This window comes from Vipera ursinii, assembly GCF_947247035.1.
Source record: "Vipera ursinii genome assembly, chromosome: 6".
NCBI lineage: Eukaryota > Metazoa > Chordata > Lepidosauria > Squamata > Viperidae > Vipera > Vipera ursinii.
This window is the reverse complement of record NC_139515.1, coordinates 69,797,934-69,812,244: the sequence shown is the minus strand read 5'-3', so window position 1 is coordinate 69,812,244 and position 14,311 is coordinate 69,797,934. Positions and strand designations below refer to the sequence as shown.

Sequence of the window (14,311 nt, the reverse complement as noted above, 5' to 3'; positions counted from 1 at the left end):
TGATATTGCAATCAACTATCTTACCCAAATGTTTGGCATCTCCAAGGAGTGAAGCAACTATGGTATTGTGAAGAAATCTAAAACTACAGGAAGTAAACATAAGGATCTAAAATGCATTCAGGAGATTCTGCAAAGCGATTTCTATTGGGGAAAATGGTCCCTAGGAGAAACATTAACCACTTCTCAGTTCTGAAGCTACCTATAGAAGCATATAATTTAAACTAGGCAGATCCACTTCACACTTCTTCAGGGCAAGGTGCTAAATTAGATAGATGAAAGAGGGGGTCAAGAAGAGAATGAAGTAGGCTCAATCTTTAGAAAACTAAAAGAAACTTCTCCCTCTCACTATTCTTTGTTGTGCTCTTTCAAGCCATTTTTTAAAGATAAATTCCCTCCCTTCTACGGTCAGATGAGAGGTTACAGGGAAAGGTGCTTATCAGTTGTACAGCAAGACAGAAAGTGATGGGAGACAGTGGGTTATAGAGGTTTTCTAATCTGGGAATGCTCATCTACGACAAGATAACCAAAGGTTTACAACTGCAAGCAATTTCAGCATTGCCCCATGCTAGTGTAGAGGTAGACCAATGGATGAGGAATCCTCTTTCAAAGCAGTTGTGTGCCAGGTCGGGAATGGCAACGTTTCATTGCTTTGAGTTTGAAGAAACGGTCTGTGCGCTCAATTGGAGACAACTGTTGGCTTTTCTGCCTCCCAGTTCTTGAGCGTCTGTTGGCATGTCTAATGAATGAGCCCAAGGGAAGAACTGCAGGTAACGTTACCTGATATTTATGGCCATCCATGGACACAGGGCAAGTGAAGAAACATGCATTGAAATATTGCAATACAAATATAGATAGCCCTCGAGTCACAAGAGTTTGCTTAGTGACTGTTCAAAGTTACAACGGCACTGAAAAATGTGACTTATGACTGTTTTTCATGTTTAGAACCTTTGCAGCATCCCCATGATCATGTGACCAAAATTCAGGCACTTGGCAACTAGTTCATATTTATGACCTCTGCTGTGTCCCAGGGTCATGTGATCACCTTTTTGGCTTTGTTTTCTGAACAAGCCAAGTCAATGGGGAAGCCAGATTCACTTAACAACTAGGTTACTAACTTATCAACCAAAGTGATTCACTTAACAACTGTGGCAAGAAAAGTCGTAAAACATGGCAAAACTCACTTAACAAATGTCTTACTTAACGACTGAAATGTCGGGCTCAATTGTGGTCATAAGTCGAGGACTACCTATACCATCTGTTAATGACACATGCACAAGAGCACTGTTACTTCATAACACACCACACTAGCATTAAAGTGTCTAGATATGGACTTCTTTGCTGTTGGTGTTAGGGGGTCTGAAAACAATGAGATTTACTGGTACAATGAACAGAATAATATGAGAAATATTAGTAATTTCTTTGTGTGTGTGTGTGTGTGTGTGTGTGTGTATGTAGAAGGCAAAGTACTGTATGTATTTAGGAAGCTTTGGGGAAGTAGGATGAAGAGTATAATTACAAGCTGGCAAGCCAACACTGATTCATAGACATTCAGTAGATCAACTTTTGTCCTGATAAGGATTGATTTTGTTTGTTAATTTACAAACAGACAGAAAACTTGCTTGTACTCTTGGCATTTTGATGAAGAAATAGATCTGAAAATAATCAAAAGTCCAGATCAGTTTCAGGGTATTTTAAACTACATTCGGAAGAATTTGAGTACTAGAAAGGCTGGTCATTAGGGAAGTATTCTCATTCTATTCCTTTATGGACTTTCTTTAATATAAACTCCCCTCCCTCCACACACACTAATTCATTTTAGATAAAAATGGATAAGTTAAAATTTAATAAAGTATCAGGGTAGGACAGGGGTAGGCAACCTCGGCTCTTTTATGACTCATGGACTTCAACTCCCAGAATTCCTGAGTCAGCTGACTCAGGAATTCTGGGAGTTGAAGTCCATGAGTTATAAAAGAGCCAAGGTTGCCTACCCCTGGGGTAGGAGCTTTCCTTATTTCGCTGCTTTAGTGCTTTAGTACTGCTGTTGTTCTTAAAAAAAGAACAACATGGCAGTCTACATGGCAGTCTATATTACCTGCATTCAACTATCACAAATTATACTTCCAATTAACCAGCCTAACCTATTTGCACAATTTTGAGAGACTGCATTGTGGCCTTTGCTTTCTTCAGCTCTTTGGAGGAAAAAACTGCAGAATAGCAGCAAAGCCAAACACAGGTGGTCCTCACTTACAATCATTTGTTTAATGAATGTTCAAAGTTACAATGGCACTGAAAAAAATAACTTATGACCAGTGTTCATGCTTATGACTCAGTATTCATTCTCACAATCACCTGGTTAAACTTTGGGCACTTGGCAACTGGCATGTATTTACAATGGTTGCAGTGTCCCAGGGTCCTGGGATTGTCATGAGCAATCTACTTAGGGAGCAAGGTCAATGGGCCTTGTTAAGCCAGATTCGACTGCATGAGTCACTTAGCAACCATGACAAAAAGGTCATGCAATAACTCATTTAACAACTGTCTTGCTTAGCAATGGAAACTGTGGGCTCATTTGTGTTCATAAGTCAAGGACTACCTGTGGGCTTTGATTGCATGACTGTAGCCACCAGCATGACATTTTGACCCCTCCCTGTGGACATTTCTGAACAGGGACCCACATTGGATTAAGAGGCCAATAAAATGCTGCATGGATCCTACCCACTCAGGGTCATCTGACTACTTCTTATTTAATGGGTAACAATGGGCAACTAATTTTACACACTGTGGCTACTAGTTTAAAAGGTGACAACTCTAACATTGATACAACTAAAACAATGTAAACTGTTTCACTGCTAAGTGATGATGGGAATTGAAGTTCAAGAGATCAAGAGATAATCAAATTGGGGATTATAGTTTACTTAAAGTTATCATTGTTTCTAATTTTTCATCTGAATATATGAATCAGGCAAACTGGTGACCCTCTTTAAGTTCCTTGTTTGGTGATGTTCTCTTCCTCCTTCTCCTCCATTTTGGCAATGCACAGAGTATGTTACTACTCAGGTGGCAAATCAAGATAAAAGTCAATACTGTATAATCAGGGGGAAAAAATAAAAATATACACTTCAATCAGTATTTTGAATTTTGATGAAACCCAATGTTTCAAATATTTCTATTTCTTGCAGATAAAAATGTGCATATGTATATATTAAAAACAGAGGATATTTGGAAAACAAGATCAAGAATCAAGGGATCCTGACTTGAAAGAAGAACGTTATTTTATGGTGTTCAATGGGCCATTTGACTGCTGTGTAAATATGACTGCTGTGTCATGCATGGAAAGGGGAAAACAAACCATCTTCATCCAACTGCAATATCAACAAACAAAAAGGCAGATCTAACAAGAATAGCCCACTGGAGTCAGGTAGAGGTAGTCACAAGCACTGTGAATTTTGAAACCTAAAGCAACCTTGATTAGGTGAAAAGCTAAATTTACATGTCCTTCTGCCTTGATTTACAGTTAAATATTTGCTCATGTAATGTAAACAAATTGGATTCATAGTTCAAAAAACCAACATACTGCAGATGGTCCTTGCTTTTATGACCATTTGCTTAACAACCGTTCAAATTAATGATGGCTTCCAAAAAAAAAGTCAGTTGTGACCAAGATTTGAACTTACAACCATCACCCACCCCAATACTAATGTGATTGCAATCCAGGTGCTTGGCAATCAGCTTGCATTTACAACTGGTTGCAGCATCCCATAGTCATGTGATTTCAATTTGCAAATTTTTTTGCTAGATTCTGGCAAAACCCTGACATAAATTAAACTGGATACACTCTTACAACCACATAAGTTGACTTGCAGTCATGTGACTTGAGTTATGATTGCAGAAAAATGATTGTGAAGTCAAATCTGGTCATGTAATGACTCAATTTACAACTGCAAAGACTTATAATGGAAATTCCAGTCCTAATTATGGTCTTACATTGAGGAGCACCTGTACTTCTCTCCATAGCTTTCATATCAGATGAAGGTATCCGACCATTTCCAGATGCCAAAGTCTTCAGTGGTTCGTAGTTGAATGCAGGAGGAAAAAAGAACCCATTTTTTTAAATAAGTGTCATTGCTTAAAGAATAAAGAAATAATTTGTCTGGGATGATATAAGGACTCCTGCCTTGGGTTGGGGGTTGGACTAGAAGACCTCCAAGGTCCCTTCCAGTCCTAAGATTCTATGATTTAATATATCAAGCACAGTCAATTGGTCAACTTAGTAATGAAGAATGGTGTCCAAATGCAGCTAGTAGATAATACGCCAACAGTGGTGATGTTACCCCGTTTGGGAAATGAAAGGTCTGCAAGAAAACAAGCTCAGAGAGCACCAAGGACCCCTCATTTCAACCCTGAGTTGCAAATATTCTCATTTATAGGTGTTATCCCACCAGGCTCTTTCTAAAATGCTAAGCAGACAGGGACAAAAGGTTTATTTGAACTCTCCTTCTTCTTGTCTTGCTGTCTCTTAGCCATGGCAATTTTTCTTGACTGAAGTTAGTAGTCGAATAACCAGGAATGTATGAGGAAAAAATTCAATACAGACATGATTAATGACTAGATTTTAACTGATTAGTGTCTTAAATAAAAAATACAAACCATTTGATCATTTCATATGCTAAATTATATTATGATTGGGGCCCTTTTTGTGTGTAGGGGCCAGGATAATCGGCCTCCTACAAAACTCAATTCCTTCCTTCTTTCTTATATGCCTTTTAATTTCTACAAATGAATGCAGCATACCCTTAAAAAAACAAGTCAACCTGTGGAAATAGAACTGCTGCAAATGTGTATATTCTGTTTGTTATTAACTTTCCTGCATGTCTCACCCTTCGTTGTAAGTCTTGCACAGCCTCAGGGGAGATGTTTTGCTTGAATTAAACTCTTTGGCTGCAGGTGAATTCAAGGTGTCCAAGCATAGCAGGAATTAATTTTCTCCACCCACAGATCTGGACTCAACATTTGAGTTTGCATTGGATCCTCCCCTTCTACTGTTGATGTTGGTGACTTTGGGACTCACTAGGACAACAGTGGCTGCTGGGATCCAAAGTCCTGAGATGGAGCCAGTGATCTGTATTGCCATCTCTATTCTTTTGCTCTCTTCAGCTTGCCAGGACACATTTTCAAAAGGTGACAAATCCTCTCATGCTTTATCATAGTTAGCACTGCAGTTAGGATATTAGCATGAATATAGCATAATTAGAACAATTGAAAATGGAGATTGGGAGAGAGTTTTGCAAACTAACTGTGCTGTGTTTGGAAATTTATTTTATTTATTTATTTTAATTCCATTTATATCCCGCCCTTCTCCAAAGACTCAGGGCGGCTTACAAGCTTGTGCTGTTGTTGCTTTTTTCTTTCTCTTAGATGAATTTTGTCTGAAAATTATTTCTAGCTGTTCAGTGTCACAAATACTAATTTGAAAAAAAAACCAGTTTCTAAGGGAGAAAACTATTACAGTTCCATTCTGAAGAAACTTCATACTGTGTCAACTGAGGGAATCTACTCAGCACTGGTTTTTTCCCCCTTGACTGTGAAGTGTTGAGGGGAAAAGAGGCTATATTCTTGGCTGAAACTATTGACATTTGGCAGAAAATATGCAAATAATGGGGGGGGGAAGCTTAATTCAGAGTAGTGTTTGGCCATAGTCTCAGACTCTGGGATAGGAAAAGCCAGGGAAGAAAGGAGAAAAAAAAGTACTGGGTAGCAAGTGATGGGATAATAGGGAGCTGCTAGGAAAAATATATAGGCTACTTATTTCAGTGATTTTTAAACTACCTCAATTCTAGGGCAGGTAGATCTGATATACCTCCAAAGCAAATGAGTGATTAAAATAGTTGTTGAACAACTGAAGATTCCTATGAATGCTGCCTTCATTTGCAGCCAAACCTAAACAGAAATTAGAAAATGCAGTACCTGTACATGCACAAGAAGACAACCTCCAATATTATGGAAAAATACTGCATTTTGAAATCCACAGGCTTAGAAGAAGTTAGTTTTTTGAACTAGGTCATTCTTTCTGATATTTTTAGTTCATGTAATAAAAAGCAAAAAATATTTCAATTGGAATAGTGAGGTGCCAAGACTTAATATTTCTCAGGATATAGGACTAAACATATTGTTTATAGTTGGCTGCAAAAAAAATTAAGAACTTGCATTCTCTGGGAGGCATTTGTTAATGAAAAGGAAGAATGGCATCAAAACTCTGTAAAATACAGTAGAATTCTAGCTCAGTGGCAGGCTGTGTGCTTTGTCTGTAGAATATTTTTGCTAGGTTTTGTTCCGATAATAGGTTGAAGGAAGAAGTAAGGAGAAAAATCTCAGCCAGCCAGCATTGATGAAAGGTAGAAGAAGGAATAGTTTCACTAGCCTAAAAGGCCATTAAAATGTACAATTTGCCATAAACATCCTTGTATTAGTGATGTATGGTGACCTAGATTCAGAAAAAAAAGGTGATTTGGAGTGTGCATATCATGCCTGTTGGGAACTCTTTTCAAAGAAGCTACATCTTTTTCCTCAGCTCGCCCCTCTATTTCAGTTTCAACTCTGACTTTTCAAGTCCAATTTTGTTTAAGGTGTTGTAGGCTGGTGAAACATGCACATATACACAAATTCCAAATTCCCCCTTTCCCCCCTTGAATCTGGATCACCTGCACTCCATGATCCTTTGTCATTTAAGCTGAGGTGAACAACCTGAGCCCAAAAATGGTCCTTTCTGATAGTCTTGAAGCCACTTATAACCACCATTGCTAACCACTGATAGAATGTCTCTGGCCATTTGGCAGAGGAAACAGTCGGAAACAGACTTTTGTGTAAGCCCCCATATAAAATAAATGGTAAAACAAAAAGGGAAAACCCCAGGCTCCCAAGAAAACAAGAACTTAAAATCCCAGCTCCACCTATTTGCATCCTTACCCTAACCCTTCTGCAACCTTCAAAATCTCCCCAAATGATAAAGTTAGCTGCAGCAATCAAAAGATTTTCCATGCCTGACCTATGGTCTTACATAAATGTTAGTTTTGGCTAGGGATTTAGGTCTGTAATACCAACCTGTGGAACACTTTCTCCTGTCTATCCCCACCCTCTACCCCCCTACTGGACTCCTCTGTTCTTTCTTCTCATCTTTAATCAGGCCAAGCTAAAGATTTCTCTTGCAGGATCATTTTAGGGATTAAAAAAGAAACAGAATTTAAAGTGTTAAATAAATAATATCAATGGGCAGTGCAATATATTTGAGCTGTCTGTCGGAAACACCATGAAATTAAATAATAGAGTAATACCTTCTTAGCAACAAATGATCACTAGAGTATTTCCAACGTTGAGCATATGTGTTTACAAGTTGAGTTTCCTCCAGAAAGATACCTTAAAACACACTTTTGCTTTTTTTTCTTCTTCTTCTAGAGATGGAAGTAGAATCTACCAATTTTACCTGTTCTCGTAAGTATTTGCAGTGATGCTGGGATGAGGCATATTTTTGAAATGCAAGTTTCTAAGTCAGGAAAGTTAGGGAAGATTTTTTGGTAATTCTTTTGAATTTTTTTAAAATCAGTTTAATACCATCCAGATAATGTTGGAATAACTCACTATCTCCATATGGGTTGGAGACAAAGCGTCCTGGTCCCACTTTTCTGGATGGCTATAATTTGGCTATATTTGCATGGCATTTAATTAAAATCAATCAAAGCAGAGTTTGCTCAAATCAGTTCTCTGGGTCTGGATAACTGCCGATAGAGTTTGTCAAAATGCCACATAAACATTAGCTGCTAAGATCCTGGTTTTCTAGGCAGAACCATTAAAAAATATTTCAGTAACTGAAATAAACTTTAAAAAATTAATTTGGAATTTTGCACAGCCTCTGGGGTTTTGTTAGCATTATGCTGATTGCAGGCATGTGCTGTGTTGAACTCCTGACATATGGTAACAAAGATAGAGAAGACCTTTCTTTCTGTGCCTCAGATCCTGAATTCTGCTCTGAAGCAGCCACCTGTTGCCAGATTGGTATGGATGGGTACGGTTGGATTGCTGCAGCAGTTGGCTGGAGTCTCTGGTTTCTCACCCTTATCATCTTCTGCATTGATAAAATGACGAAGCTCAGGCCTGATGAATTCAAACATTAGGAAGCACCAGGCTAAGGAAAACCAATTCACACTTACGCTTCTTGATGCCTTTTCGCAAGGCAGCTGGATGGAGAAAATAACCCAGACTATTCAACTGCTGAAGTGTAGAATGAGAACATTGGTGAGCTCTACCAAAACGACCTAAAAATGATACCCACAAAGATGTTTTTATAGTTTTAATCCTGCTCTCAATTTTGCAACATTGGAGAACAGAACCACTGCTCTGGTTTGCAGAAATATTTGCAACCCTATGAAGCAAGAATTTGCACTTCCCTTGGATTCTTTTCTTCTAGTTGTCAATTGAACAGCTATCACTGAAAGGACCATTTATCCTCTCTCTTAAGTGGCTTAAGAATCAGCTAGCTCAGAGGTCCCCAATCTTTTGGGCACCAGGGACCGGTGCCATGGAGAAAGGCTTTTTCACAGACCAGAGGAGGTATGGTTTTGAATACTGCCTGCATCAAGAAGATGGAGTTTGCTGGCATGCTGCAGACTGGTGCCGTTCCACGGACTGGGGGTTGGGGACCCATGAGCTAGCTGACATTTCCTCCTGCTGACACAGATGGTGATAATTTGTCAGGGTCATGATTTGAATCAAAGCTTGTAGCTTTTCGATTTTTATTTTCTTTTTCCCTTTCGGAATCTGAGCCAGGGATGATGTAAACTAGTCAGAGCTTGCTGGGGAACCCAATGTTTTCCATTCTGGGGAATAGCAACACTGTATAGCCAACAGTGAAACAAGGTGCTTGCAAAACAACCAAATTGTGTTTTTGTTCTCATCCTCATTTCTCAATGGCTATACTGTCAGTGCTGTTTAATAACCTTGTGTCTTTCCATTATGTTATGAAAACTGTGGCATGGAAGGATGTCAGGAAGGATGTCAGATATGCTTAAGAGAGTTATCATATGTAATAAAGAAGGATTATACTGTATATCTCTTCTTTTTTCTGAGACAATATGGTAACTCATGGTTGTTTATCAATAAATGCACCAGCAGCCAGTCATGGGTAGCATTCTTAAGTTTGTTTATCACCTCTAAAACCTCTTGAAAGGTGTTCCCACATTTTAAGGTTTGTCTGCAGGAAGGATTAAAATGTTCAAGTTAATGGCTGTGCTTGTGTGATTGGAGACCGGTCGTTTTTCATGTTCTGTATATTTATTTATATTCCAACTTTATTTTTATAAATAACTCAAAGCGGCAAATATACCTAATAGTCCTTTCTCCTATTTTACCCATAACTCCTATGTGGTGAGCTAGGCTAAGAGATAAATGACAGTTCCAAAGTTATCAGCTGCTTTTCATGCCTAAAATGGGGGTGCAATTGACTCCCCCAGTTTCTCCCATCCGTGGTGGCACAGTGGTTGGAATGCAATATTGCAGGCTAACTCTGTCAATTGCCAGTAGTTCAATCCTGACCGACTCAAGCCTTCCATCCTTCCAAAGTTGATAAAATGAGGACCTAAATTGTTGGGGGCAATACACTGACATTGTAAACCTCCCAGAGAGTGCTGTAAAGCACTATGAAGCAGTATATATAAGTCCAAGTATTATTTATAATAATTATAATATATTATTATTATATTATTGTTATTATCTATTGCTATTCTAGCCTGGTGCCTTAACCACTGGCCCAAACTAGCTATTTGCAGATGAGTTGCCTTTCTCTACCTTCCCTTTGCCAGCATGAGGGAGGAACAGAAAAAGCTAAGCAGTCCTATCTTTTTCTTATCTTCCTTTGCAAACACAGTCCAGTTGCCCTGAATTTTAAAATCGACTTTTTCAAGGTAACAAATGAAAAATAGAAGAGAGGGTATTTGTGAAAGAAACATATAGATGACAAATTTTCTTAGGTTTCTTTATGCGTCAATAACCCACGATGAACTTGCTAATCCCTTTTTGTTGAAATTAGGGAAACTATGATACTCCAGTGGGAAATCAGCAGTGTGATACTCACACTCAAAATATTTTTCTCTAATGATGGATTTTTGTTGTTGTTGTTGAAACCTGGTTTTTGCATTTGGGTGCACCATTTCATATTGTTTTAAAAACACGATTCAAGTCTCTAGTGTTAATGACGGTGCATCAGGGGCACTGTCATTAATCAAGGTTAGATAAGATCTTCCTTTGAAGGAGTGTATATGTGTGGAGGAAGGAATGTTGGCAATAGCACCATGGCTTTCCAGAGAGAAAGCAGCACATTCCAGAGAAAGGTCCAAAACAAAGGATTGCATCAGCCTGAACTGGATGGAGGAGCGAGGAAAAGTTTCAAGGCAGCCACATTCCGGAATCTCCCAGGTATTTCTGTTAGGTTAGAAGGTTCTAGCTTTAGTCTGACAAGAATCTGTCTGTTAGGTGTAAGCAAGTAAAGAACAGAACTTGACAAGATCTCACGTTGTCCCCTATCTTTGAGCTTAGGCCTGACATGACTCTTGCCAAAGCTAGGGAGTCAGAAATGGCAATCAAGTGACTGTGCCTAGGTAACAACTGGGACTGCCAAAACTGTCATCACAAGTTGGCATGGTCATGTGACATTGGACTTTAGGACCGCATTGCTTAGCGATGCAGTCGCTAATCCCAATTACTCTCAATAACTGAGAACTACCTCTAATTCCATTGAGGTTTATGGGATGTTAGCCCTGGCTAACTTAAATCCTGCTAATAACAATGCTGGTTCTCCATTGTTTGGAGAACATTCTTGGATGAGGGACAAATTGTATAATAGAAATGCAATTTCAAGGATCAGGTAGGCAAAATGTAACACCATAAAACCATTCATTAGTAGCCACAAGAATATAAATGCACTGATGCCACATTCCTGCTCAGACAATTCTTTATGCCACTGCTTTAGCTTTAATTTACTCTAAGAACAGAACAAAAATACACTCCAACAAATAAAATAATTTAGTTAGAATTTTCACTCATATTACGCGAGTTATAATTAAAGCAATGTCCATATGACAGTAAATTACATCTCACAACAAACAGTAAAATTAAAATCCTGTATGAATTAGTGCCTGGATGGCCTGTACCACTGTATCAGTAGGAACACATACAGAGATTGCTTCTAATGATGAAACTAAGCTTTTGTTATTCTAAAATAGAATTTTATCATTTTAAGTTGTTAGTTTCACTTCCATTAAGATCCAAAACGCAGAGTGTGGCTTATGATGAACTACTGCTGGTGACATGATACCACTCATGCTGGCTTTCTGTTCAGCTCATGTTAAGCCATTAAGCCTCCCTATGTTATCCTTGTACAAAAAGCAGGTGGCATTTCTACATTTATGACCTTTGGCAAATGAACAAAAAGCTTAGGCATCCAAGCCGTAGCCTCAATCTCGGATCCCAGACGAACGTTCACAAGTGATCTCAAGAGTACCTTCAAGAGCAATTACAAGGGACGCATTCAGTTGTGCAGTGAGGTTTTCAAAGGATATACCTAAGAACTCAGGATGCTGAAAATGCTATGTTGTTATGTTTTTTTTAAAAAAAGAAATGCACAAATTCATAGGACCATATGTGCAGTACCAGGTATCCTATAGATCAGACATGTCAAACACAAGGCCCGGGGGCCGGATCCGGCCCACGAAGCCATCCTGGAAACAGTGAGGGAACGGCCCCCATTGCCTTGGACCTGGCCCAGAGACCCTCCTTCCGCCAGAGACCCTCAGATCTGTCCCATTCCTGCCCAGGCCCCCATAGGCACCCTTGATGCGAACTATGTAGAGCTGGCCATGCCCACCCAGTAGGCCACGCCCACCCAGGCCCCCCTGAGGGCAACCGCAATGCTGATGCGGCCCTCAATGAAATTGAGTTTGACACCCCCGCAAGTGACTTTTCAGCACTTTTAGATTTGTTAGCATGCACTTTCTTTCTCAGCAAAAATGCCACTCTTTCTGTCTAAGCTGGTACACTACACCCTAGGCATTCATTATAAAATTCCAGTGAGGATGCAACTAGAAAGTGAGTTTTATGTTAACATCTGGTACCTAATCTGCTCAATATGATAAAACCATTTTAAACTGTTATACCCTTCCTGAAAGCAAAGCATCTATTTAAGCAAACATCTTTGGATGTGCGGGTCTATACTGATCTTTTTGCAATCATTTTTCAGGAAAAGTTAATTTACTTCATGGGAAGTAAATATGAAAAAAAAATCAGGATGAAATGTTCAAATATTTTGATCCAGAAAAGAAAATAACTCTTGGGCCTGGTTTGCCTTTGTCCATAGAGTCCAGTAGCCCTCTTTGAAATGACTACTGAGGTCATACTTAGTTTTCTAGGCAGGACCAAGGACCATTACATCATTGATCATGTATGATTACAACCTTTCAGATTAGAAGCATCCACTTCCAAAGGAAGGGAAAAGACAAAAAGAAAACAAAAAGACAACCTGGAGCCACCCAAATGTCTGCTAAATGTTATCTATGTTAAGATTTCCCATGTGGATTTTGGGAGCCCATGGGAAAACAATTCATGTACAGTAATGCCATCATCATGCACATTTAATGTTCTCTATGACAGTTGTGAAATTGCCCTGGATGTGTCTCTCCACTTGTTGATCCATTTGCTATTTGTCCATCAATAACTTAATAGTGCCAAGTACAGTTTCTATAAAGTGGATTAAATGGTTTCCCCAGCCTGAATAAATATATCCTTCCTTTGTGTCTTCATACTGCACTTTTTTTTTAAAGGCCATCATTTTACATTTGCAAACACCATGATCAAGGGACACTTTGAAGCTTCAGCACCAGAAGTACAACGAGAAAAGTTCAAAGTTTGGCTTCATTTGGAAGCACAGAGCAATATTAAGCAACGGTAATTCTCTTGGTTTAGTAAGTTGCCCAAGTCTTTTCTTCAAGAAGTCTCACTATGGTCTAATTAAAGTAATTGCACAGGAACACCACTTGCATTGTATGTGAAAAGAAACATGTCAGAAGTATATACTCCCCACCCTCACCAACAGCAGGAGATTTCCACTCAAGAACTACCATTAATCTGAGATGCTTTTTTCCTTAATCAAGGGATGGTATGTTCAAATGCGCTGTCATTTAGAGGATAGCACTGCCTTCTTTGCAGCATATGAATTCCAGATCAGAATTATGAAAGAACACTCCTAGTTAAAGTACAATTATAATGCCAAAATGCTTAAAAGTAGAAAGTTTAAAAGATGGTTGTCTGTCAAACATTTGCTGAGTCTTCCCAATTTTATCATTCACAGAAATCTGTCTTGCACTGCTGCTGCAGCTGCTCGCAGGAGAGTTCTTTTCACTTGCTTCATAAATCCCTAGTATTGTACATGTTTACTCCTCTGACAGAAGAACAGCAGGCTCTGGCTGATTTTCCTGCAAGTCGAGCTTCCACAGGAAGCAGATAATTGGCCAATTTGCAAGGACAGAACAAATCAGCTGTGGAAGTTCTGTACAATGGTCTGTTTCTGAGAGAGCCGGAGAAGCTCCTCTCGGATTGCTTTGATGAGGGAGGCAGAAGAATGTCCTGTTTGGAGGTCCTCAGTGGAGCTGGTGTTGTAGCAAAGCCCTGGACCCTGCTGGTTGCTGGCTGGCAGATGAACAGGTGGAGCTGAAGGCTGTCGAGCTGAATTCCGTGGCATCTGGAATGCCAGTGAGGAGCAATATTCGTGATGTCCAGGAGTATGTGTCTAGAGAAAGGCACAGAGCATTATTCCAGGTTCAGCTTAAAGACTAAAAGGTATAGAAGGGAAAAAAAAGATGCAGGGACAGAGAAAGCAGAAAGTCCCCCTTTGATTTGAAATACAAAACTGGAAGAGTGAACTGTTTTTAGAGGAATATTTGGTGTTGTTGGCCTCCATCTAGAATTCCTCAAATGTTAAAAGATGATTGCCAGAAAGATAGCTCTATTGCCACAGAAACAGTGACGTGGCATACATTTTTATGGCTTAGAATAAACTTCATGAAAAGAATAAAAGTTACAGGTAATCCTCATTTAGTGATTACCTCATTCAGTTATGCCAGTGATGAAGTAGTAACTTTTTGACCAATCCTTGTATTTATGACCTATCAAGGTCTGTAAAGCAAAGGGAAACTGAAGTAAGATCATAAACACAAACATGATTTAATTTAGCATCTACTTCAGCTTACCAACCAAGTTGCTGGTCCCAGCTAAA

General features: G+C 39.2%; 2 protein-coding genes across 2 annotated transcripts in view; one reads left to right on the top strand and one right to left on the bottom strand.

Annotated features, from left to right (window-relative positions):
• Positions 1 to 3,401: 3,401 nt before the first annotated feature.
• TMEM213 (transmembrane protein 213) lies at positions 3,402 to 9,259 on the top strand. The gene is made up of 4 exons (XM_083365429.1): positions 3,402 to 3,418; positions 4,996 to 5,178; positions 7,450 to 7,485; positions 8,005 to 9,259. Exons 2-4 carry the CDS (start codon positions 5,046 to 5,048, stop codon positions 8,163 to 8,165), a joined length of 330 nt encoding a protein of 109 aa, XP_083221555.1. The 5' UTR covers positions 3,402 to 3,418; positions 4,996 to 5,045; the 3' UTR covers positions 8,166 to 9,259.
• Positions 9,260 to 13,421: 4,162 nt separating this feature from the next.
• KIAA1549 overlaps positions 13,422 to 14,311 on the bottom strand; it is a 131,623-nt gene continuing 130,733 nt past the window's right edge. The window contains exon 20 of the mRNA XM_083366038.1: positions 13,422 to 13,825. Coding sequence (XP_083222164.1) covers positions 13,571 to 13,825 — 255 coding nt within the window. The 3' untranslated portion in view covers positions 13,422 to 13,570. The remainder of the gene's footprint in view (positions 13,826 to 14,311) is intronic.